Source organism: Amblyomma maculatum, chromosome 3, assembly GCF_055883805.1.
Source record: "Amblyomma maculatum isolate TAMU_Amacu chromosome 3, ASM5588380v1, whole genome shotgun sequence".
Taxonomy (NCBI): domain Eukaryota; kingdom Metazoa; phylum Arthropoda; class Arachnida; order Ixodida; family Ixodidae; genus Amblyomma; species Amblyomma maculatum.
In genome coordinates, this window is record NC_139346.1 from 5568786 (window position 1) to 5594585 (window position 25800).

The 25800-nt window shown below is 46.7% G+C and overlaps 1 protein-coding gene across 2 annotated transcripts in view; it reads right to left on the reverse strand.

The window, feature by feature from the left end:
- The window catches only part of Ns3 (nucleostemin 3), a 127084-nt gene that overhangs the window by 87801 nt on the left and 13483 nt on the right, over nt 1–25800 (reverse strand). For both annotated transcript variants that reach the window (XM_084597263.1, XM_084597262.1), the window contains exons 5-6: nt 15654–15740; nt 14324–14464 (exon numbers count right to left, since the gene is read on the reverse strand). In XM_084597263.1, the coding sequence (XP_084453389.1) occupies nt 14324–14464; nt 15654–15740 (228 nt within the window). The remainder of the gene's footprint in view (nt 1–14323; nt 14465–15653; nt 15741–25800) is intronic.

Here is a 25800-nt window from a genome sequence, read left to right on the forward strand (position 1 = left end):
GCGCCACCGCACGCAGAGGGTTCCCAACACACGCTGGAGAAAGCGTCCGATGTCTGTCTGGAAACTGGCAGCTGGCTTGGCGCATGCGTTGCGCGTGCTGAAGGAGAGAGATAGCTCGGCAAAAGAATGGGCACACCCACGCACATGGCTTGCAAACGTCATGTGCTGGCGCGCGGAAAACGACAACTGCAGATGCACGCGCCTTTGGGGAATGGGCGCGGCGCTGCCCAGACCAGCCGTCGCCGAACTGTCCCCTCTCATTCCTTCCGCGCGTGGCTTAAAAACGTCACGCGGCAAACAGCCAAGGGTGATGCGATCGTCTTTGGGGAAGGCACACTTTCCAGTGCGTGGTGCGGAGTTCGATATATCGAACAACCGGTGAAATTGAGTTCGATATATGACGCAGCTTTCCTATACTTTTACATGGGATTTTCAAGGGGATATTTTGTGAGTTCGATATAACCAAAATTCGATATAACCGGGTTCGACTGTATATCAGAGATTACGAATGGCTGAGCGACGCTTCCGTCAGACTTGCGTCCATGTAACTCGAGGTGCTTCCCCTGCTCCCTGCTGTCGGCTCTTCAAACCAGTTATCGCCGAATGCGCGACCTCCTCATCGTCCTCTTCATTTCATAGACTTTCATTGCTTTCGTTTTTTCTCACTTAGCTCGCGTGGTCTCCTTTAGCTGCCACTAGGCGACCGGAGATATGTAGTGGAGAGATGTTTGAGTATGAGCTGACAACATTCATGCAATTCTCATGCCATGCGCCGCTCGCATAATAAGCTTAACCTCAACGATTGATGATGAAATTGAATCAAATTTTCAGGGAATAAACATGTAGCGCCCCTTCTCGGCAGATTAAAGATGTGTGAGCTATGACACGACTGTGAGAAGTGGCCTCCGCGATTGGAAATATGTTCAATTTTTAACGTCGGCATCATGAATGTTTCCATGCAAATGCATCGTGTCGCGGCCACGCTCAAACGTGTAGGCTCCCTAAAACGGTGATCTCTGCTTCTCGCGCAGGTTGATTGCGGCAGCAAGCTGTGCGTGCTCAGAACTGAAGCTGCCTTCGAGAGAATGGTCGGAGGTAATCGAGGCATTCTTTCGTGCCAGTTATTCAAAAATTATCTGAAAATTTATGAAGATATTCGAATAGCATCAAATAATTTTCAATTTCCACTATTTGATTCGTTTAACGAACCAAATATTCAATTCGATATTCAAAAATTTCGAATATTCGCGCACACCCCTACTATTTTCCATTCAATATGTTCAACCAACTCGCCCGTTCGGCTATAGTGTTGAAGATATTAAAGCTAGCCGATTGTTTCCCACCTGGACCTGCCCCCGACAACAATGACCACAAAGGGAGAACTGGTTGTTCTTGTGGCGAAAAACACTACTCTCAGGACGCCAGTGTTCTCTCATCTGCTCCCATACCATATTTACTCGAATCTAGGTCGGCCACAATTCTAAGCCGAGACCCGAAAGTTAAAGAACACAGAAAAAAAAAAAACTTACTTCGATTGTAGGCCGACCGAAAAAACAACTGCGAACAAGAAGTACAGCACGCAAACGACATTTATTTACAATATTCTGCTCGGCCGTCGTCATCGCTGACTTCCTTATCACTGGGCTCCTCGTAGAGCGCACAGTCTTCGGTGCCATCAAATGCATTGGAAATGCAGCACTTGCGGAATTAGCGCACAGCCAGGGATATCCTCCCAGGCTGCAGAAACCCAACTGGCCACAACTCCCAGCGATGCGCGCTTTACACAACCTACTGGCATAAGCTCTTCACCAAGCCAGTCCATGTAGTATTTGCGCAGCCGATCCTTGAAAGGCTTATTAAGGCATACATCTAGAGGCTGTAACTGGCCTGTCCATAGAGTTTCTTACTCTTACCTAGAGGGAAAGCTGTGTCGCCATCTATGGGAGTTTACATGGAGTTTGCTCCGTAACGTTCGGCGCTAACCGCTCGGCTACGCCGCGCGGTTAGCGGTGGCGTACCGGTAGAACATCCGCCTCGAATGCAAGAGGACCGGGGTTCAAATCCCGGTGCCGCGCAATTCTCCACCGGATTTAAAAAAAAAGAAAAAATCCGCGTGTCGATGGAATTGCATAAACAGGTTCGGGGTGCGACCTGATGCCGGTGAACACCTTCGGCAACGCACTCCCTCACCAGAACAGGAGTTGGCCACCCTGGTGCAGTAATTGGCCGCAACCTCTCATGATTAGTTCCATAAAACCCCGGCCCTCAGTCACCAGCGGCTGCGGAACAACTGACCACGGCGGCGGTCAGACCTGTGACGCAGAAGGGGTGCTAAGAAAGCCTGGCTCCGCTGGACAGGCCGCCATTGGAAACTGACCCTGGCAACGTTTAATGCTAGAACCCTAGCTAGTGAAGCTAGTTTAGCAGTGCTGTTAGAGGAACTGGAGGGTATGAAATGGGATATTATAGGGCTTAGTGAGGTTAGGAGGCCGAATGAGGCATATACTGTACTGAAGGATGGGCATGTACTGTGTTATCGAGGTTTACCTGAGCGGCGAGAACTAGGAGTAGGTTTCCTTGTCAATAAGTATATAGCGGGTAATATCGATGACCTCTATAGTAATAATGAGAGGGTGGCAGGCATCGTAATTAGGCTTAATAAGCGGTATAAACTGAAGGTTGTACAGGCCTATGCACCTACATGCAGTTATGATGACCAGGCAGTTGAAAGCTTCTACGAAGATGTAGAATCGGCAATGCGAAAAGTAAAGACGCAGTATACTGTACTAATGGGCGACTTCAATGCCAAGGTAGGGAAAAAGCAGGCAGGAGACAAGACAGTAGGTGACTATGGCATTGGCTCTAGGAATAGCAGGGGGGAGTTACTAGTTGAGTTTGCAGAGCGCAATAACTTACGAATCATGAATACCTTCTTCAGCAAACGGAAGAACCAGAAATGGACATGGAAAAGTCCGAACGGGGAGACTAAAAATGAAATCGACTTCATAATGTATTCAACCCCCGCCATTATGCAAGATGTAGAGGTAATCGGGAAAGTGCGATGCAGTGACCACAGGATGGTGAGGTCCCAAATTAGCCTAAATCTGAAGAAGGAACGCAACAGATTAGTAAGAAAGAAACCCATCAACGAATTAGCGGTGAGGGGGATGGCAGAAGAATTCAGGATCTCGCTACAGAATAGGTTTGCAGCTCTAACCGAGGATGGCGACATTACCCTAGAAGCAAGGAACAATAATTTCAGAGATATCATTACTGAGTGCGCGGTAGAAGTAGGCGGTAGGATAGTTAGAGAGGATACCGGTAAGCTGTCTAAGGAAACGAAAGATTTGATTAAGAAACGCCAGAGAATGAAAGCTTCCAATCCAACAGACCGGATCGAATTGGCCGAGATATCAAAGCTAATCAATAAGCGCAAGGTGGCCGATATAAGGAAGTATAACATGGAGAAAATTGAGCATGCTGTAAAGAACGGGGGATGCCTTAAAGCGGTAAAGAAGAAATTGGGCATAGGTAAAAACCAGATGTATGCGATAAGGGACAAGGCAGGCAACGTCATCACGAATATGGATAAGATAGTCATAGTAGCCGAGGAGTTCTATACAAATGTCTACAGTAGCCAAAGTAGTCAGGACCGTAATGAGATTGGCGGTAGGGAAAAACATTCAGACGTTCCACCAGTGACGAAGGACGAGGTCAAGAAAGCATTAGAAACTATGAAAAGGGGGAAATCAGCTGGAGAGGATCGGATAACTACAGATTTGCTGAAGGACGGGGGGGATATCGTGTTAGAAAAACTGGCCAACTTGTATATGCAGTGCCTGGTGTCATCGACGGTACCGGAACCATGGAAGAATGCAAACATTATCCTCATTCATAAGAAAGGGGACTCTAAGGACCTTAAAAATTACAGACCAATCAGCTTACTGTCTGTTACGTATAAGGTATTTACTAAGGTAATCACTAATAGAATCAGGACAAACTTAGACTTCAATCAAGCAAAGGATCAAGCAGGGTTTTGGAAACGGTACTCTACTATCGATCATATCCATACCATCAATCAGGTGATAGAAAAATGCTCGGAATATAACCAGCCCTTATACATAGCATTCATTGATTACGAAAAAGCATTTGACTCAGTTGAAACCTCGGCGGTGATGCAGGCATTGCGAAATCAGGGGGTAGACGAGCCGTACGTGAAAGTGCTGGAAGATATATATAGTGGCTGCACAGCAATCATAGTTCTGCATAAAGAAAGTAACAAAATTTCCATAAAGAAAGGTGTTAGGCAAGGAGACACAATCTCCCCAGTACTATTCACAGCTTGCTTAGAGGAAGTATTCAGAGGCTTGGAATGGGAGCAGTTAGGGATAAGGATAGATGGAGAATACCTCAGTAATCTGCGATTTGCTGATGACACTGCCTTGCTAAGCAACTCGGGAGATGAACTGCGAATAATTATTGATGACCTAGACAGGAAAAGTAGAAAGGTAGGCTTGAAAATCAATATGCAGAAGGCTAAAGTAATGTTCAAAAGCCTCGGGAAGGGACAGCAGTTTAAGTTAGGCAGCGAAGTACTGAAAGTAGCAGGCGAATATGTCTACTTAGGACAGGTAGTAACCGCAGATCCGGACCATGAAAGGGAAATAACAAGAAGAATAAGATTGGGATGGAGCGCATTTGGCAAGCACTCGCAGATTATGACTAGCAGCTTACTGGTATCGCTCAAGAGGAAAGTATATAACAGTTGCTTCTTGCCTGTACTCACCTATGGGGCTGAAACGTGGAGGCTAACCAAGAGAGTTCTACTTAAGTTGAGGACAACCCAGAGGGCTATGGAACGAAAAATGGTAGGGGTAACATTAAGAGATGGGAAGCGTGCACAGTGGGTCAGAGAAATAACTCAAGTTACTGACATTCTACTGGAAATTAAGAAGAAATGGACATGGGCAGGACATGTAGTGCGAAGAGAGGATAATCGATGGTCGCTTAGGGTAACAAACTGGATTCCAAGGGAAGGAAAGCGTAGCAGGGGGCGGCAGAAAGTTAGGTGGGCGGATGAGATTAAGAAGTTCGCAGGGGTCAAGTGGATGCAGCTAGCACAGAACCAGGTTAAGTGGAGAAATATGGGAGAGGCCTTCGCCCTGCAGTGGGTATAGTCAGGCTGATGATGATGATGATGACGACATGGAGTTTCCTGACGAGCATTTCAGCCCCCATGGGCGCCCAAAGCATCATGGGCCGTTTACCTATAGAGTGCAGGACTACAACTTTTGGCCAAAACTAATGCAAAGATAAATGTTGTTCTACCATAAACAATGTTCTAACATTGAATTTTGTGACTATAAATTGAAAAGAGAGAGAAACAGCATGTCAGTGTGAAATTTATCCAATATAAGCGATGGCTCTTTCTCCTATTGGCTTAGTTTTGAGCAGCACAAATATCAATATTTCGCACTTAATAACACAATTTGAAAGGAAGAAAACATTTTGGAAATAATTATGGCTGCGCAATCACTTAAGGAAATTTTTAGTGGCATTTCGGGGAACAGAAACCTTTTATTGGCGACGTCTGCTTTTGCGCCTTCGCTACTATGGCTTTTGCGGTCCATGTACGCACCTCGAGATGATGATGATGATGAAAAAGAGATCATAATAACGCCTCTCCGTGCACCCGAGAAAAACCAACTATCCCGCATCAAGTAGGACATCGGCCCATGATTCCTAGCGCGCCCATGGTGGCTGAAGTGCAGCGCCCTCAGCTTTCTCTCTAGTTAAGAGTGTAAGAAACTCTATGGGCCTGTCATGCCGCCAGGTATGATAGCGACGTCGGTACCAGCTTTGCTAAGTGCATCATCTAACTATTGGCCTAGATTCAAATACCGTATTTACTCACATAATCCTCGCACTTTTTTTCGCAGAAAATCGGTGCGAAGTTAGGGGGTGCGATAATTACGCGGGGAAAATTTTTTAACAATGCTTTGGAGTGCTGAAAGCAAATGTAAATAGGCTGTGAACCGGGGTTCTCAAGCCAGCTATTGTAAATTTAACCAAAACTTCAATTGCAAGCAGGACTTACGTTTGTAATAAAACCACAGAGACGACAAACACTAGCTGCAGAAACACTTTATTTGCGAAGGCTGGCCGCCCGCAACATCACCATCACTCAGAGTCCGCGGAGTCCACGTCGACATTGCCATCGCTATCGTTGGTCGCTGCTTCGTCGGCTTCCTCAGCTTCACCCTCTTCATCTTGCCTTGAGCTTGTCGTGCTGCCGTCTCCAGTAGCGGACACAAAACTCGTTGACTCCGAAGTGTCTGCTGGCAGCGCGGTTGCCGTGCTCCAAAGCGTACTCGACAGCTTTTAGCTTAAAGGCAGCGGTGTAGCTTGCGTATCGCCCCATGGAGAAGCGGCACCGAGAGCACGGTGACAAAAGTAGCACGCACTGAGCGAGGCCTACGAAAGTCTTCGCAAAATGGCAGAACTATGCGCGGAACTCGGGAGAACGTGCGGCGGTACCAGCGGAACAAAACTGACGAAACACCTTGACGTTTCCTTCTCGAGGCGCTCGGAGTGGTCGGAGCTGGTGATGATGATCGTCGGTTGGGTCGGGTAGCGCCTCCTGGTAGCGCACGCACCTAACGGGGCCAGCTAGTTTCAGTAGCACTAGAAAGATGGCGCTCGCTACGCGTAGTCGATAGGGTGCCTCGATGCGCGCGCCCCCGCTTAGGGTGAGGTCACCCTTTGAACCACTCGACGCCGCCTCAAACTGTTTTCGCGCGCTCCCTCCGCCATTGTGTTGCCCGCGCCGACCTCGCCGCTCTGCTGTCGTGCGGGCGTCACTGCTAAGTGCCTGCGTTCGCGCGGCTTTCATCGCCGTGCAATGCCTGGATGTTGTGTTCCTCAATGCTCCAACCATGCGAGAAATGGTTGGAGGATGTTTCATTTTCCCAGAGACCCGAAAAGAAGGCTTCTGTGGCTGGTCCGGATCAAGCGTGACAAGTGGCAACCGACGAGCTCCTCATGTGTCTGTAGTGTAAGTGCCGCATGTTGGTTCAGTGCTGTTTTTGTTGAGATTTACCGCTTTTGCGTTTAGCCAGCTAAGTGTAGTACAAGATTTGTATTGGTCAGATGTCATTTTCGCACTATTCGTCTTGCTCGGCGTAAATAAAAAGGCACGCTTCCATGCCGAACCGGTCATTGTCTGCTGCTTGCCTGTTTGCATCCGAAATTGCATGACACAATGTTTATTATTTATTTATTTAGTACATACTGCAGGCCGTGAGGCCCAAGCAGGAGTGGATTACAAACAAGTTATTACGAGTGAGCAATAATACCACGATGCGAACAGAACAAAGCACAAACAGCGGTAAATGAAAAAGATAATGGCACAGCATAACCAAAGCTAAACATGGTCATAAATCAGGTCAAGAGACTGTAGGCAGGTAGCTGGCAAGTTATTCCAATCACTGATGGTCTGCGGAAAGAAAGAGTGTTGAAATAACCTAGTCTTAGCAAAGTACGGGGTAAGAGAAAGGGGGTGAGAGTGTCGGGTTTGTCTGGTGTTCGATACTAGCAGGTACGGTGAAGAATCTATTCCAAGTTTATGGTTAAACAATAAGTATAAAAATTTCAGTCGAAGGAATTTTCGCCGGGATTGAAGGGTAGGTATTGAATTCGATTGCATCAGTGTAGAGACAGAGATTGTTCGACAGTACTGCGAAAACATGAAACTCGTGAATGCGTACCAAACGTGCTTTCGCCGCTTCTGTTCATTAAAAAATAATTGCCTTTACGAGGCGCTTGTCAGAGAACCGCGGCCGGCACGAATCGAGGCACAGAGCACGACCACAAGCGAGGGCACATAAGCTGTGGCAATTACTCTGCATCTGGGTCGTCTAGGAGCCAACATGAATTCATTTACTTACGATTTTTTGAGTTTTTGACACGTATGCTGCGTTGGGTAGCTTGCGCTGCCTGTTAGCCCTATGCTTCGCCCAACGACACCGCACTAATTCAGTGAATGAGATAAACAGTATATGTTGTTATGTGCAGATTAAGGAGCTCATTCGATTGATTCGACTGATATATTTGGACTACGCTGTTGTCTTGCGTGCTGTTGTTTTCATTCTCGAGCAGGCAATGTGGGGCTAATTCCAATAACACATTCATCTGCAGGCTCATTTCGAAGACAAGAGCTTCGAACAAAACCGCGCGGATGGTTGGAAAAAACTCAAGCCCAATGCTGTCCCAACGGTGTTCCGAATCAAAGGTCGGATACCTCCTAACCTTGGTGTTTGCTACCATGTTGCTTATCGCCTCGTCGTCTACATTTGAAAATTTTACGTGATGAAGTGGTTGATTTGCATACGTGTTAAATTTTCTGCCGCGTCTTCTATGGACCCTTTTCAAAACTTTGGAGGTCAGCTTCTTGGCACAGCAAAATTCCTTCACCTTGGCCGCCAAACCAGCTTTGGAGTCAGAAAAATGTAGAATGCTGCAAACATATATAGTCTGAACAATGCGGCGTTCCTTTCCTTCACACGATACGCTGTCGGGATAAAGGGATTAGAACCAGTTTTGCCTAGCCACTCCTTTTTTTGAAGGAGGGTGAAAAACAGCTGCACCTGACGTTTAGGATGGGCCGCCATGGTGAAGAGTCCTTTGCAATGCAGAAAAGCTTACTTCGGAGTTTTGCAAAAGGACCACTATTTTAAATATGTAATGTGCTATTTTTCCTTATTTATATGCTTCCAGAACTTCCTAAAGAGCGAAGACCACCGAGGGACCGAAGTGTGCACATGCCTGCATTATTTAGTGATGACGCTGCCGCACAAGGTTCTTCACCAGAAGTGACAAACGTCCTTCCCTTAAATACGCAAGAAGATCCTCCAGCAGATTCATCGTCAGACGGAGTGATAAATGGGACATTGGTGGCTACAGAAAAAAGCAATGCTAGTGAGCAATTTACTTCGACCACCACGGATGTACGGCCTCAAGAAACTGCAGTGGCTCGTGCGACCCAACCCTTTGATTCTGGGGCAGCAGAGCTTTGGAAGAAGATAGCAGATCTCACAGCAGCCAATAATAAGCTGAAACAACACCACAGAGAATCTAAGAACACTGTAAAAAAAACTACAGAAGCAGAATCGTAAGCTGCAGAAAGAGGCAGCTAATTTCTCACGAAATACGAAGTTTTTAAATGAAGACCAAATTCGTGCCCTTTCTCGGAACAACAATCGTGGCAATTCATGGTCAGCGCAAACAGTAAAGCAAGGCCTAAAAATTAAATTTGCGTGTGGAACCACTGGGTATGAAACGCTCAGAAAGATTGGCTACCCTCTCCCATCAAGCAGAACGTTAGCAAGAAGAATTGAGATCCTGAAGTTTCTGCCAGGTATCCTGCATGAAGTGATCGACGTAATGAGGTCCAAAGCAGAGGGAATGGAGGATGTGGAAAAAGACTGCGTTCTCTTTCTAGATGAAATGGAGATAGCACCCGGATTTGAACTCGACCGTGGAGAAGACGTGCTTTTGGGAGGAACGACCTTGCCCTCGAAGCCTGAAGAGGCAGCCAACCATGCTTTGGTCTTTATGCTAGGTGGGGTAAATCAAAGATGGAAGCAAGTGATAGCCTATGAATTTACTGGTAGGCACGTGGACGGCTCTGTACTCAAGACATATGTCCTAGAAATAGTTCAGATATGCAGCCAGATTTCTCTAAGAGTACGGGTAGTCACCTGTGACATGGGTGCAGCAAACCGCGCTATGTGGAGAGAATTTGGCTTTTCGAGTCACCGCCATTCAACAACTTCGTGCTCAATACCCCACCCAACCCTAGATGGGAAGGAACTTTTTTTCATCTCTGACCCAGCACATGTCCTTAAGAACCTGAAAGGACAGCTTCTAAGCTCTAAAGTTTTCACACTGAGTGATGATACAGTAAGCGAGAACGGATTGCCTTCCTCGAAGGTGAAACTAGAGCATGTACAGGCCGTCTTGGATTATGATGCTGCCAATGAACTTAAGGTAGCACCAAATTTATCAGAAAACCACATTAGTGGTGGACACTTCACCAAGATGAAAGTTGGAGTCGCTGTCCAGCTCTTCCGCGAAGCCCCGCCAGCTATTCGGTTCCTAATAAAAGAAGGAGTGATTGAGCCAGAGGCCGAAACAACAGCGTGGTTTATGGACCTCGTTTCTAGGTGGTACGCCCTTATGTCAGCGCGTCATCCCACCATGGCGCTAAGCCGCAGAAACATGACTAAATATCATGCCGCCTTAGACACACTGCGTATGGCAATAGACACGATCAAAGAACTCAAAATGGGCACTGGATCTCAGTGGAAGCCATCGCAAGCAGGGGTCCTAATTGCAACAACGGCTGTCCTTCGCCTTCAAGATGTGCTTCTTGGCAGTGAAGGGTATGAATTCCTTCTCACGAGCAGGCTGTTGCAAGACTGCCTAAAAAACCTTTTTTCTGTGGTGCGGCTCATGAAGCCAGTGCCCACTGCGTACGACTTGAAGTGCGCACTTCGACTCATCAGCGTCAGCCACTTTCTTCACACTCCTAGGTCGACAAGTTACGAGCTCGACGACCGGGAATACCTTGTCGATCTGCTTGCACACGCCAAGAAGGAAGGTACAGAAAACGAAATCGATGAAATCAATGATTCGGAAATCCTGTTCATTGAAGAGCTCACGTCAACCGAGTGCCGTATCTTGTTTTACCTTGGCGGTTTTATTTTGAAAGGAATTCCAAAATGCATAACTTGTGCGCAGTGCAAGGCTGCTCTCCTTGGCAACCCTGACGATGAGTATGCTTCCCTCACTGCACTCAAGGAGTACGTCAGGGATGGACAAAACCTCGTATATCCTAGCAGGGATGTAATGAAAACATTGAAAAACTATGAAGAGCATTTTACCACCGTCAATTCATGGTGTACCGGCACATTTTTCACCATGAAGTCGCCACTTCGTTCTTTGATCGCATATCTTGAACAGATAGACAAGCCCCTTGTGAAGACTTGCATGGCTCACAAAGAGCGAATAAGAAAAATGTTGACTGCTGCGTATGCCAGAGTGAGGCTCCGAATTCATCTTCGCCAAATTCCGAGCCCTCATTCTAGTGGCCACGGAAGCAAAACTTGTGCTGGAGTCAGCCTTGCGTAACCAAGCCGGAATATGAAGTTCCGCGAAAGTTTTGCTTCGAAACCTGAATTCTGCATCTATGTATATATGCAATCACAACTGTTTCGTCAATTACAGTCATCTATTTAACATAGATGTCTACTTTGAAAAAGTGCAATAATGGTCGCGTTCCCATAAGCAGAAATATTGGTAACTTTATTGTGTGTTTTCATAACCACTGAATAAACGATTTCATGTTTGCTTGGGTAACAGTTTTTGTTTTCATCCAGGTATACCAAGACGAACAGGCGAGTGCTTATATTTTATTACCGTTGCTGATAATCGTTTTTTTTTTTTTTTTTTCAGAACGTGCGAAACCAAGACGCTGTGTCATTGACCGCGTCTGCTCAGTTTTCTTACCCATCCATTGCAGTCACCTGTATTGGGACATTCATAGCTACAAATTTAATAAAGAACGCCAAAGAAGCTTGGGCAGAAATCACCCGATGTGTTCCAGCAGTTCTAATAAACTTAGTAGTTTGAAATTAACTACAAAACAAGTGAACAGAATTAAATGCTTTCAATTGAGGGAGATGTGATCTAAAATAAATGTTCTACCCCCCCCCCCCCCCCCCTCCTCCACGCAGTGGATTGTGGCATTTTTCAAGCGTTTTGTTCTCGACATTAAACATGCGCAGGAATGATAACACCAACAGGGCTGCCAATGCCCGTGGTGGTATGCAGAATACGCCTTGTCATAACCGTCATCGAGATTTAACTGAAAAGCGACTCAAAACATTTTATTTCATGATCCTCTGCTTAGTAACGGTTCCTTTCATCGGAATCTATCGCAAACCTCGGTAAATAAACGTTTTCAGGATTTTTTTTCCTTCTGCTTCTCTAGGAGTATGGTCGCTTCACTCGAGTAAGCGACCTGACGACGCAAATTTATGTTGGGACGGGTTGCTGTTTCCACGCACCAAAGGGTTCAGTGCATAAGAGATAGGTTTTGAACTCTAGCGATAGATTCTAGGAGAGCTTCACTGACATATTAGGCGCATATCTTGCATACCCGCTTTCATTGTTACTGTCGACGCCTTGATGTTGGCTGCTTGTCCTGTTTTTAAAAGCACAAGGCAGGCTCTCCAACAAAATTAAGTATTATATTCTCATGTAAAACAAAAGCGCACCAGAATATTCCTTATTTTTCTTTCTTTAAGCACCCGCGGCAAGCCAGAAGCGAGCAGACCTCCCCCCACGAGAACGAAACCTGTATGCCGCGGGCGCGAGAATGGCGGCCGCCGTAGCAGACGACGCAGCTGTCCTCACCCTGAGCGGAGGCGCGGGCATCGAGGCACCCTAGTAGTCGACTGCCGCGGTGCAACATGTCGACTCTCGCGGCAGTGATGTTGGGGGTGCGATGATTATGCGAGGAAAAAAAAATTCCAATTTTCGATAGGCAATGTGGGAGGTGCGAGCATTATGCGAGTAAATACGGTAACAGGCACCACCCTTGCGCCCACACCAACGTCCAGCACAAATCTCATCCACAGCAGTGCATGCATAAACAATCAAATGCATGAAAATGAAACACACAAAGTACCAATGCACAAGCTGGCTCCAAGACATGCGCAGTCATTTCTGTTTCCCTTGTTGTGCTTCCAAGCTTCTACTTTCCAGCAGATGATGACTGAGTAAGGATTCTAAAGCGGACACCTTGAAATCAAAGCCCAAGCGTGTGTGCCTGTCCTCTTTCTGCCATTTCTGTGAATGATCACAGATGCTGCTGCTCCCACTACGAGCACTTGAAGACGGCAAACAACCATGTGCAGCACATTTCCCAGATACTCAGTCATGTTTAAGGCATTGTTTTATAAACTCTTGAAGCTCTGTCACAGGGTTAGGATCAGAAGAACGCTGGGTGCAGTAAGAAGCATGAAGATTTGCTCCATACAACAAAGGCACTGCATCCCTATGAGCTGCAGTCAAGTCTACATCGGTCAGGTTAAGGGAGCATGACAACACCCTACATAATGGCAGCAGCTCAAATTTTCCACCCTCTGATGACGAACACTTTGGTAACCATGAAGGAAGGCTCAAATGTGAGCGTCTGAAATGGCAAAGATCACTCAGAGCATCCAGTGTATCAACACCCTTGGTACTCAGAAAGAGCAGTGTTTTCTGGTATCTTACTATCTTTGCCTTCAGCCTCCAAATGAGTGCATTTATGAAAGGGCACGAGTACTCCAGCTGGGAAAGTGAGTGCACATCTCGTCCCCCTCTCTGCTGTTGTCTTTACACCTAAAAACATCTGTCTAGGCAGCTGGTGCGGCTCGAAAGCACAACAACTTTCCGGAATTTTTATTGGGATGGCACAGCTTTTCTGGTTTGGAACAGTTGAGCACAACAAGGATGGTGTGTGTGTCACCAATTAAATGTCAGCCAAAAGAATTGTTTTGAATAATTTTGCATGCACAGTATGCTCCGCTGGGACTCTCGGAAGAACGCACTAAGCTCAAACTGCCAGCACAAGGAGCTGCACTGGAAAGGACCAAACAGCACAAAGTCTAGAATGCCAGGTGTGCCTTCTCTTATGCCACTTCTCAGGCAGTTTCAATCTACTAACAGATTATTCTCATAGATCTAACCTAGATTCTCATGAGGCCTTTGACAGTGAAGGAAAAGCCTGAAAACCACACATGCAAAGAGCCATTTGCCAAGCCATCAGAGCATACTGTTTATCAGAGCCCCAGAGTGCAGTCAGAAAAATTTGACACAAAAATGGCGGCCTTACGCAAGTGCTGCACCCCACAAATAAGTAGTATGTAAATGCTTGCAACTTATTTCACATCTAATTTCAGCCGGGAGTCATTCCACACTGCAAAAACGTGACGACTCAACAGCTAGCATGTGCATCACATAAAAAAGGCTGTCAAGACAACACATTCCCTGGCAATGGAATGAAAGCTCAAGAGGCTCCCCATCACATAGCATATTACACATTACAAGCAGCTTTTTTCATTCATGTGAATTTTATGGGCACATCCTCTCACAAAATGCTTGCTCATGGAGCGATGTGCACCCTACTGTGGCCAAACCTCGCGCCAGTTTATTCACCGCCAAAGCATTCACAGAGGAATGGTGTCCCTACTGAGAGAGAGCAGCCAGATCTCACCGCTGGGAGGGGGTGAGCAGGTCGGCCTTGTTGAGGAGGAGCAGGCTGTGCTTGGCCCCCATCTCGGCCACATACTGCACCAGGTCCTGGCACAGGAACAGCAGCGGATTCCGTGCATCCACTATCTGCACCACCACATCACTGCACCCCCCAAGGTCATCACCCATCTGTACGCCCCTCAATAAAGCACCCAACACAATATAGAAAAAAAAATCCACACCACCACATTGGCCACACATTAAAACACTACCACCACGCATTCAAATTTAATACTGCAAAAACGCTTCTACAACATGCCTGTGTTACCTCAACAAGCACATTCAGTAGCACAATCTGGACCCGAGCTAGTTGGTTCATATCAAGGGTCCTAACAAAAAAAAACACGCACAAGGCTTGTGTTTCTGTTGGGCTGTAGTTCCACCTTTGACATTCAGTAGACAATTTCTGAAAGTGTGAAGCTGTAATGTTGAAGCAAAATGCCTTTTGCACTTGAAAGGCAAAGCTCTGCAATTCCTCAATGCATGCCAAAGCTGTCACATCAACACAGAGGTCTCCTCAACATTGCAGCCAACAGCCCCCCCATTTATTATTAAACAAAAGCGCCTTCTGCGCATCTATTAAGAAAGCATTCCCACCACGTCTGTTCCAAAAAGTATCGCTCTACATCTAAACGACTTGCATACCCAATGCAAATGCAATGATAGAAAGCATCCAAGACAACCTTCGTGTGGGCCACTCAGTCAGGCATCATGGAGAGATGCAGCACAAAGGAAACTAGCCCAGCTTACCGCTCTACTACCTTAACTGGCCTAGCGCAGAAAGCAGGACTGCGCCAGTCCCGTTTCTTGAGACAAGCTGTCTCGCATCAAATACAAGCTTGCATTTGATGCAAGTATTATCTTTCCAATTCAGAGCCCAGGAGATATCATACCCACTGCAGGGCCCAGATTCCTCCAATTAACCTGTGCATCCACTTGACCTCTGCGAACCTTATCCGCCCACCAAATTTGAAAACACCCACAAACAATGGCTAAAAAGTGAACCCCCGCATAACAGCCTGCTAATACGACTGCCCTTTTTGGGGCACAATTCCGCTTAGCATAAAAAGAATGGGTGCTACATGCAAGCCTAAGGTTCTTCCAGCACTGCTTGGAGCTGAATCTCGCAGGAACACTTTCTCTCTAAGACACTATATGCGTTTCCCATAAAGTAGTCTCACTACACCTCATCCAAGCCATTCGTTCTACGTGGATACATCAAAGCTGAAGATAAGAGCAAACTGGAAAGTGGTCATTAGGAACCATAAATGAAATGTGATTAGAAACAGCACCTGCGCTCGATGACCCTCCACAGTTGGCGCCAGAACTCGAGGTTCTTCTCATAGGGGGTCATCATGAGGCCGTCCATCTCTTGCAGCCTGCAGGGAGAAAACCCAATCAGCTTCCTCCAAGTTGCTACACACTCAATCAAGCTACATCCAGTCTCACCACTGTGGGGAAGCTTAGCTCTTAACAACCTCCATGATGAAATATCTCTGCTTAATGCACTTACAGAGTATACTGTGGGGCCAGAGAAAACATAGCCAAGTGACGAGGATGGAACGGACTTAGAAATGAATGAAATCAGACAATGAAGAAAACGTCCCATCACTAAGCAACTACACCATGTGCAAATTTTGGAACTCAGCATTGATAGTCAAAAAAAATAACATCCAGTTGAAAGAATGAAAAAGAAGAGCAAAACCTCACGACGACCACTATGCAAACTTCAGCACTTTAAAAACTTGTCCTCTCCTCAGCTTTCTTTGTCCCGTCTATTTGCTATGTTCCTGTTGAGTACTATGAGGTCACTAACTTTTCAGTTTTTTTTTTCTCGGATCAATAAATAGTTCCATTCCTAAATTAGCAAATACCTACCTAGGTGTGGCACAGAAAAATACAGCGGAACCATTCAAAACTTAATTTTCCTATAATGTAGTCTCATTTTCTTAATGTTATACAGCTTGACATCAGGACATGACATGCAGTTACCAAAGTAACGATGCAATTATATGGACACAATGATCGTTGCACTGGTTATACTGAGCATGACATTAACCAGAATGACATTAATCAGGCTGGCTAGCAAACTCCTACTTTCAAAATCCCTGACTTTTCCAGGTTTTTCCCTGATTATTTCAGTTCAAATTTCCTGACGAGTGAAGAGGCTCAAAATGTAGCTGCTGATGATAATGAGCGTAGACAGCTAATTCCAAACAAAAAAGTATTTATTAATCATGTTTTGCAATTTACAATAGTAAAAGAATGTTATTAGTGTTCATGGCCAGAAAAACGTCAAAAAGTGTACTGAAAATTAAAAACGCACTGATGCCAGCCGCGGCAGAGCTCTTTGATACTACCACTTGCGAAACTTCCTATTGGCCTATGTTTAAAAAATACCGCAGTTTTGATTGGTCAAAATTCGGGTGTATATAGGGTGCCTCGACGTGAGGCACCCTTTGTGTATAATAGTGGTGGCTCCCGCGGTCATTAAAGGAAACTGCATCTAAGCTGCAAACTTTTGGATTGTTGATAAAGGTGCAATCACTTGGAAAATATTAGTTCAAGACTTGCAGTAGGGAAAGTTCTCAAAAGATGACAGCCATAGAGTTAATTAAAGGGAGACGCCAGGCAGAATGGTCGAAAATTATCAAAAATCTATTTTTAGAATAACTCATTTTCGGAACGTTTATCCTTCGAACACCTGCACTCAAATTATTAACACTGAATTCGGTCAGGAAATACAATAAAATCGGCTTTCAAAACGTCACGGCAGCCACGAAATGCCTCCCGAAAAAAATTTGTTCAAAATTTCCGAGCGCCGCGGGCTTTATAGCCGGTCTATCGCTGCCATCTTGGGCTTAGTTTAAAACTGCTTTCTTTGTGCGCAATTTGAACTACGTTTTGGAGGCTTCTGGCGACAAAAATATGAGGCTGGCAACTTGGCTAATTTTTGGCTACTTCTTTTCGCTAATATTTCGTACATTGCCGAGTTTTCCCAACATGCACTTTAAGAATAGGATTGGTTGCTATTTGGAGCTTAATACATCAGGTCAGAATACCATGAAATGCATTGCAGACGGTGCTATGAAGCTGCTCGTCCTACCCTTGTCTAATGCAGAGCCAGAACGTGTGTTTTTTGCTGTGTTAAAAAACAGAATGTCCAACAAACTGCTTGTTGCGATACTGAAGATAAAGTTCCGACTGCGCATAAAGGTGTCTACACTTGAAATGCCACACTGAGTTGTGAAAATGCTGACTTGTTTGCATTCACTTGAACTCATCTGTGTATTTTACAATGTGCATCGCAATATTGTGCAGTAGAAACCTCGGTGATACGAATCTCACGGGGTCACGAAAAAATTCGTATCATCCGAACATTTGTATCATGAAAACGAACGAAAATCAAAAGCATAGGAAAGGAAGTCGCGCATATCTGTTTACGTCCGAGAAGGTTTATTACGGTCGCACGATCACTAGCAGCGATCGCGACGTTGGCGACGCGTGGGACGCGTGCCTGCGTGGCCTTCTTGCGGCACATACAGCGACACGCGAGGTGGCGACGTACCAGCTGCACGGCGCCGCAGACTGCTCGCGATGCGTGCAGTGCGACTAGCGGTCACAAAGTCTAAGATGTGCGGCCAGTGCGCCCCGGCCGCCGTGTGCGCCGCCGACTATTACTCACGGCTGCACACCGCTGCAAACCTTTCGCAGCGAGGATAACGATCGTGATGCCAACGATATGCGATTTGCCCGCTCCACGTACTTCTCACGACATGTACAGCATGACTGGAGATGGCGACACGCGGGCCGCACGACGTCGCAAGGCTAGGATAGGATAAACTTTGTTGCTCTACTTTACAGATATTATTGCCGACGAAGTTCTTCCATCCTTTTGTCAATGGCTTGGCTCCGTCTCACAGGGTAGGCGCCCCTATTCCAGGGCACCACTGGGTTTTGCTGCTCGCTGCAAACTGCTCATGGATCGCCATCACGGAGCCAGCAATGTCCGGTCCGTGTGCACCCACCGCATACGCCGCCGCCAGCTACGGCGTTTACGGCGTCTGCGGTTTGTGGGCCACGCATCGCTGAAACAGGCTCTCCGCTCGCAGCAATTAGATGATGCCTACTGCCGGCCCATCATCGACCACCTTATCGGCGCTTCAAGCCCACCCAACGCTAGGCTTCGCCGACAGCTTCGCAATTTCAAGCTTTAAGATGGCATACTACGCCACTACGTGTATTATCCTGATGGAACTCACTGGCTCCCAGTCGTGCCGCATGTGCTTCGTCCACATATAATAGCGGCTTTCCACGACGCTACTGCAGGTCACCTTGGTTTTGACAAAATATACGACCGCGTGAAAAGACGATTCTTTTTGCCTGACCTGTCTAACACCGTAGCTAAATATGTTGCTTCCTGCCATCTGTGCCAACGTCACAAGCGACCGACTTCTTCCCCCGCTGGCCTCCTACAGCCCCTTCCCTGTCCCGCCACGCCATTAGACTTAGTCGGCACCGACTTATATGGTCCCCTACCTCTCTTCGATGGGGGCCATTACCAGCCCAGTTCTTATCCCGTGTGGCCAGATGCCGTCCTCTTGCCTGCCTCAACACAAAAACGTGCCAGCAAGACCGCAAGAGTCGCTACAATTCGACGCATCGTGTGGTCTCTTTTCGTCCTGGTGACAAAGTGACCATCGCGCACCCCTGGCCTTAGTGATAAATTTCAGCACCGCTATCTTGGTCCCTACAAGGTCATCAACCAAACTTCCCCAGTGAAATACCAAGCCGCACCTGTTGATCCCCAGCCGACCGAGGCCACTGTGGAACTGAAATTGTTAATGTATCTCGCTTGAAGCCGTTTGTGCGCCGCGGTGCATCGATTGGTTAGCAGCGGCCAGGCTGGCCGCATCCGACCCCCCCCCCCCCGCTGATTGTGTGAGCCCTCCACGGATCTTCTTTCATTTGTTCGTACCATGATCTTCTTCTTTCTCTTGTACATACCATCATCATCGTCCCGCGGCGCCGGCGCCAGTACGCGCTTGGGTTTTCTCCATCGAATTAAACGCTGACATGGCATACCTTGCCTTGCCGTCACGACCTTGCCGTCTCGACCTGGCCTTCTTTCACAATATTATTGTGGCATAATTCTAATAAGTCTTATACCGCTGAATTCAGGAAGGATTGAACTGTGCAGCTACACTATTTTTGTGTTGCTAGATACATATTGTCACAGAAGCCAGTGAAACTGGTTCAGCAGGTTTACTTAGAACTAAGTAAAAGCACCGGCAAGATCAGGTACGGAACCGACTGGCGGGCGAGCACCGAGAGCGAAGAAGACGAGCACGTGCCAGTCGGCGCCAGTAAGATAACATTGCGGCAATATCAAATTTTGGTTACGGTAATGTCAGCTAATTATATTTTAAAATTATGGGGCATCGGCATAATTGGACATTTTTATGTGATAATGCACCTCAATGACAATATAGATAGCCTAGCTTCACATGGCAGGTTTTTGGCTACAGCTACATTTTAATTCGAATAAAACAATATTGATGGAAAGGGTCTTAACGACCCATAAGAAATGGCATAATTAGGTATCAATTATGTTACCATAGTATGAGAACTAGTTGAGATAGAAACAAATTACATTTTTGAAAACAGCACGAAAAGAAATACATGTGCATGCCAAATTTTGTTACGATATCTAATAATAAAAAATTTGGTTTTAAGACCAGTGTTCCCCCTAAGGTCTTAAAATTAAAAAGTTTATTATTAGAGATATCTTAATAAAATTTGGTATGTATATGTATTTCATTCTCCTGTTTTCAAAACTGTAATTAGTCTCACTATACCTCAATTAGTTCTCATCCTAAGGGAAAATATATGAAGCCTAATTAGGCAATTTCTTATGGGCCGTTAAGGCACTTTCCCTCCGTGTTATTTGACTTCAACTGAAATGTAGCTGTAGCCAGTGACCTGCCATATGGAGCTATGCTATTCATATTGTCACTGAGGTACCTCATCACATAAAAATTTTCAAATATGTCGCCCATAATTCCAAAATATATTTAGGTGACATTATTGTACACAACATTTGGTATGTCCAATTTAGCAATACAAACATAGCATAGCTCCACAGTTCAATTCGCCCTGAATTCAATGGTAATAGATATAGTAAAATTGAACCACAAAAACATGATGAAAAGGTTCATAAGGCTAGTCATGTTGGCAAAAAATATGACTCAGAAAATTGCATTTGAAGTTTTAACACTGATTGCAGAAAATTCTGGGAGGAATCTTCAACAACGGATTTTATTTAGATGTTCCCTATCTCTTTCCCTACAAAACAAGACAAAATGTGTCTTAACCCATTCAAGCAAACATCTATTTTTTTAATGCCGAAGGTGTAGACATGATGAATGTCAAAGGTGTAAGCATGATGGAATTATAAAAAAAAAAAATTTCAAGAATGGATCGACTTTTTTTTTTAGGCAACAAGAGTGTGGTCCGGAGCCAAGGAGAATCGAGCTCCGCCATGGCAAACAGCTGGGTGGTCCTGAATCCATAAGAAGGGCAAAATACAGAGTATAGAAAATCTCAGGCCAATTTCACTGACCTCATGTCCAGGCGAATTAACGGAGAAGGTAATTCAGACTAAACTAACTTGATTCGCAGAAGAAAACAGCATCTGGCCCGAGATGGTAGGTTTCAGATCGCACCTTAGCGCTCAAAATACCATGCTAAGGCTCAAACACGATATAATAGACAAACAAAAGACCAAAGATACGGGAGCAATATTGGGCATAGACTTAACTAAATCGTTTGATAATGTCAGCCACTCGGCCATCCTTGACGGCCTCTCAGATATTAGCATAGGGAAGAGGACCTTTGATTACATCAAATCGTTTCTCAAAGACAGAACAGCAACTCTACACATGCAGAGCCTCAGCTAGGAAGAGATTATATCAGGAAACAGGGGCACCCAACAAGGGGCCATCTTATTCCCCTTTCTATTTAACCTAGTTATGAAAGACCTCCCGCGCAAGTTAGGAAGCATCGAAGGGCTCAAAACGAGCGTCTACACAGACGATGCCAACGTTTGGCTCAATGAGGGCAGTGATGCATCTATCGAGGAAAGGCTCCAGCCGACATCATAGACCTCCATGCCAAAGGTAAAGGGCTGAGCTGCTCCCCGACGAAGTCGGTACTAATCATCAGGCCTCGGACGAGGACAGCCAACACATCTCCTTTCAGAATCTTGACAGAATTGAACGGGAAACAAATTGCGCAAGTTGATGAGATCCGGATACTGGGCATGCTCATAAGCAAAACAGGAAACCACCCCACGGCTATAGCTAAGCTAGACGCGCACGCAAGCCAAGTGGTAGGCATCATTACAAGAATCTCGGCCTGAGGTAGAGAGCTAAAGGAGAAGAACCAGTTGAGGCTGGTCGGATCTGCTACTCAACCCCATTCCTTAACATCAAAAAAGCAGGCAAAAACAAGTTAGGCGCCATAATAAGGAAATGCACTGGGACTCCCAATCTCGACCTCAACCGAGACGCTAGAGGGAATGGGGGTGCATCAGAGGAGTTAGCGGAAATAACGAGAACGGCGAAGTCTAACTGAGACAAGACAGCAGATTCTAAGCTGAGCAGGACTACAAGGGAAAAGAGGCACTAAATACCAGACGTTCCACATTGAGTCCAAAATTAGAAAAGCCCTCACGATCTCACCAATACCTAAGAAGATGCACCCTCAACACGATCAGGAAAGACGCCAGCACAGAGCCAAACATTTGGTAACAAAACTAAGCAGAATGCTACCTGAGACAGTTGCCTTCACAAACACCGCTTTTGAGGATGACAGGAACTCCGTCGCAGTGGTAGTCGACTAGTCCGGAATAGAGCAAGGCAAGATATATACAAGCGGAGTAGACGCCACGGCAGCGGAGGAAGTGGCGATCGCCCTAGCATGCGTTAGTACGGACGCGAAGATGATCATCAGTGACAGCAAAATATCACACTGCGCGTTGAACATATTCTCGAAAAGCAACATAGACGAGCGATCACCCTAACCTGGGCCCCGGCTCACTCCAACATACCAGGAAACAAAGTAGTCAACGCCCTTGCCCAAGCGCTCATTATCCGGGGTGGGACGCCGGCCTCAACCTAACCTTAAGGTCGAGACGCTCGCGACCTACAACGAGCTCATCGAGCACTACAAGTTAGGACGGCAAAAATATCCACCCCCAGACAGGTCCCTCACGTCCACAGAGGCAGTCACCTGGTGCTGCTTGCAAGCCAAGAACCACATGTCACCCAGATGGAGATACCTCACGCATCACGCAAACTGGAAATCCGGAGGACCAATTCTGCAAATTCTGTAACGATATAGGAACTCAAAAGCATATCCTCTGGTAGTGCAGCCACTCCCCAGGCTACAACTTATTCAAGGACGCAGAAGCATGGGCGCTTCATAGCGAAGACCCGGTGATACAGGCCAACACCGTCCGTCTGGCAACCGAAGTGCCAAACCGCCACTTAGGGTGACATCGGGCTCCCTAGACGCCTGCGAGCGGTACCGGAACTCCGTTGTCACCTCTTCCGGACAATAAAAGTTTTCACCACTACCACCTGAAAAGGACTTTTTGGTGTGATGGCCGAGCAGCTGGCCGCTCAAATATTGCCCTGAGTGATGGATTTCTGGGTAACTGCAGAACGCCTTCAAAGTAGCCCTGGACTGTAGTCTTGAGAGGCTCTCGTTTTGTGCCGCCTTGTAAGAGCCTCTACTGTAATAGTGCTCTTCAGATGAGCTTTATTTGCCTTGCGCAAACACATCTTTTTCTATGCTTCGGCAAACAAGGCAGCCACCAGCAGCATAGCCCAGACTTTGTTGCCCTCTACCCTTGATTATAAATGGCAACAGCCTCTGCCCGCTTCACACTTTCCAGTGAAGTGTTTCCATTCTTGGAGATTTGCGTCCAGATGATAGAGTGCAGGCTCACACTAGCGTCTTGCCAGCAGGTTCTCATCGCTGAGCCTTGCAAACACTGGCTCCAGAGCAGCCCCAACAAAAGTTGGGAAGGCACTCTTGTGTGGAGGTGGAAGGTCACCATCAGCCAATGCTCTGTTGGACTGGACTTGCACCAAGAGGGAGCACCCTCAGGGCACCTGGAGTGGTTTGGGGCATCGTCAGTGGAAGTCATGTGAAAACAGTATAGCTTCCACTGCTTTTTTTCATGCCTGGCACATCATTTCCATTGCTCCTCAGGGCATAACCATAGTAGTTTGTGATCTTCTTGATCTTGTCTTGCGTCAGTTAACCTCTTCCGCCAAGAGACATGCTCTGACCCTTTTTTTCTACAAGGTTTCTAAGAGCAGTCCCCATTCGCTTGTGGACGTGGTTGATGCAGTCCTTCTTGTCAATTTCAATGAAACCACAGACTTTTGCTTCGGGCAAGGCATGAAAAGTTCGACTGTCTCCATCAGACAGTACTGTCGTGTAGCGCAGACCATGCCTGGCCAGAGACCTCTGGAACACAGCCAGCGCAGCCTCCACTACCAGGCAGCCAGAGTTGCACTCAATGTTTCGCTGGCACTCATGGGTGGCAAGCCAGTCATCATACTTTTCGTCTTGTGGCTGTGGACACATCCAAGACAAAAGTGGGAATACACAATGTGGTCGATCACGAGACCAGTTTAGAGCTCCACAATGTAGCCAACACTTATATTTGAGGTACGACCACGAGTCATCCAGGAACCATCAAAGATGACGTCAATAGATTCAAAAAGTCTGTAGGGTTTCTTGAGTACTGCCACACTTGCAACTTCACTTTCGGTTGCAGTGCTATCACAAGCTTCCACAAAACTTCTCAGGTATCCCTGAAAGGCCTTGTGGTGCAGGCCTCGCTGCAAGAGGTTCATGCAAGCACAAAAGTCCGCAAGGGCAGTCATGCCTATCGTCTGTACGCCCTTCATGTTCACTTCGAAGGGATTGACGGAGGTAGTTCCACTGACTCGCGGGGAACAAAATTGCTTCTTCTCAAAGTTACAGCTGCCACAAACGAGCAGAAGCTTGACAGCAAGGCCGTACTCCTTGTCTGTTACCTTCCTCAAAGTCAGACTTTTTCCGCCGCAGGTTCCACAATTTGCATGCGCAAAAAAGTTGTTTAGGACATTTATGTCCATAATTCCAAACTGGGTACCGGAATCAGCGATCTGGCACTCAGCACCAATGCCAAGGAGGTCAAACTTATGCTGAGTTGCTGCTTTTCCGACAGAATGGACTTGGTCTGCGCCGCTCGCTCAACACGCTGCGCCTGCTCCGCCGTCGAGTAATACGCGGCATCAACACGAAGTGTGCCGCGATACGAGATACAATCCCGTGCTGCAGCTTGGACCCGCGGTGTCGTCATCATGCCCTGCGGTTGATGTTCCGGCAGATCCGAGTTCGACACCGGCTCTAACAAAGCAGGTCCCAACGGCACACTCGTGGCCAACACCTGTTTCTTGTTTCACGCTCGTTTCTTACGGCTTCCAAAAACTCGCTGTGTGCACAGTTCAAGTTGACTGTCTCCTGCATCTTGATCGCAGAGAAAAACGCCAGGCACAAAACGGAAACATGATGCGCCGAGACACACGAGCGCAAAAAAGCAAGCGTGCAGGAAAGGCAGGAAACGGCAGTCACAACGGCAAGCGCAGAAGAGAAAGAAAAAAAAATGACGTGGCAGCCACGCCAGCCAATGAGAGGCGCGGAATGGCACGCTTTAAAAGCGCGTTGCGCGGACGAATCATAGACCTGAAAACGACCTTCAGGAAAACGGCCCGGGCAGCCAATCCACTTGAGCGACGCCCTTTTGAAGTAGCGCAAATTGCGCACAAAGAAAACAGCTTCAAATCAAGCCCAAGATGGCGCCGATCGGCCGGCTGCAAGTTCGAACAAATTTCCTCTTCTCGAAGGCATTTCGTGGTTGCCGTGGTGCTCTCAAAGCCATTTTATCGCATTTCCCGCCCGAATTCAGCATTAATAATTTGTGTGTAGGTGCTCGATCAGTTCAATGTCCTGAAAATGAACTTTGCTAAAACTCGACTTTTTGACCATTTTCGACCGTTCTAAGCCACTCTAAGCGTCTCCCCTTAAAGGGCCACTGTTCAGGTTATGACCTTTTAAACAAAGGAGCCGAATGCTTCGATCAGATACCGCAGATAGTCTGTGCAAAATGCTACAGCAAAATGTGCGCCGCAAAGCAGCAAACATAAATATCAAAGCTCTCTCATACCCTCTTCAGAAACCAGCCTCCCTGTTCTCTACTCTGGCACATCGAGCCGCAAGGCTGACGTCAGTGTCACAACATCCATTAGTTCGTCTCGCTGACTGACGGGTGAATGATGGGTATACACCACTTATTGTGTCCGCCACTCGCTGCCTGCT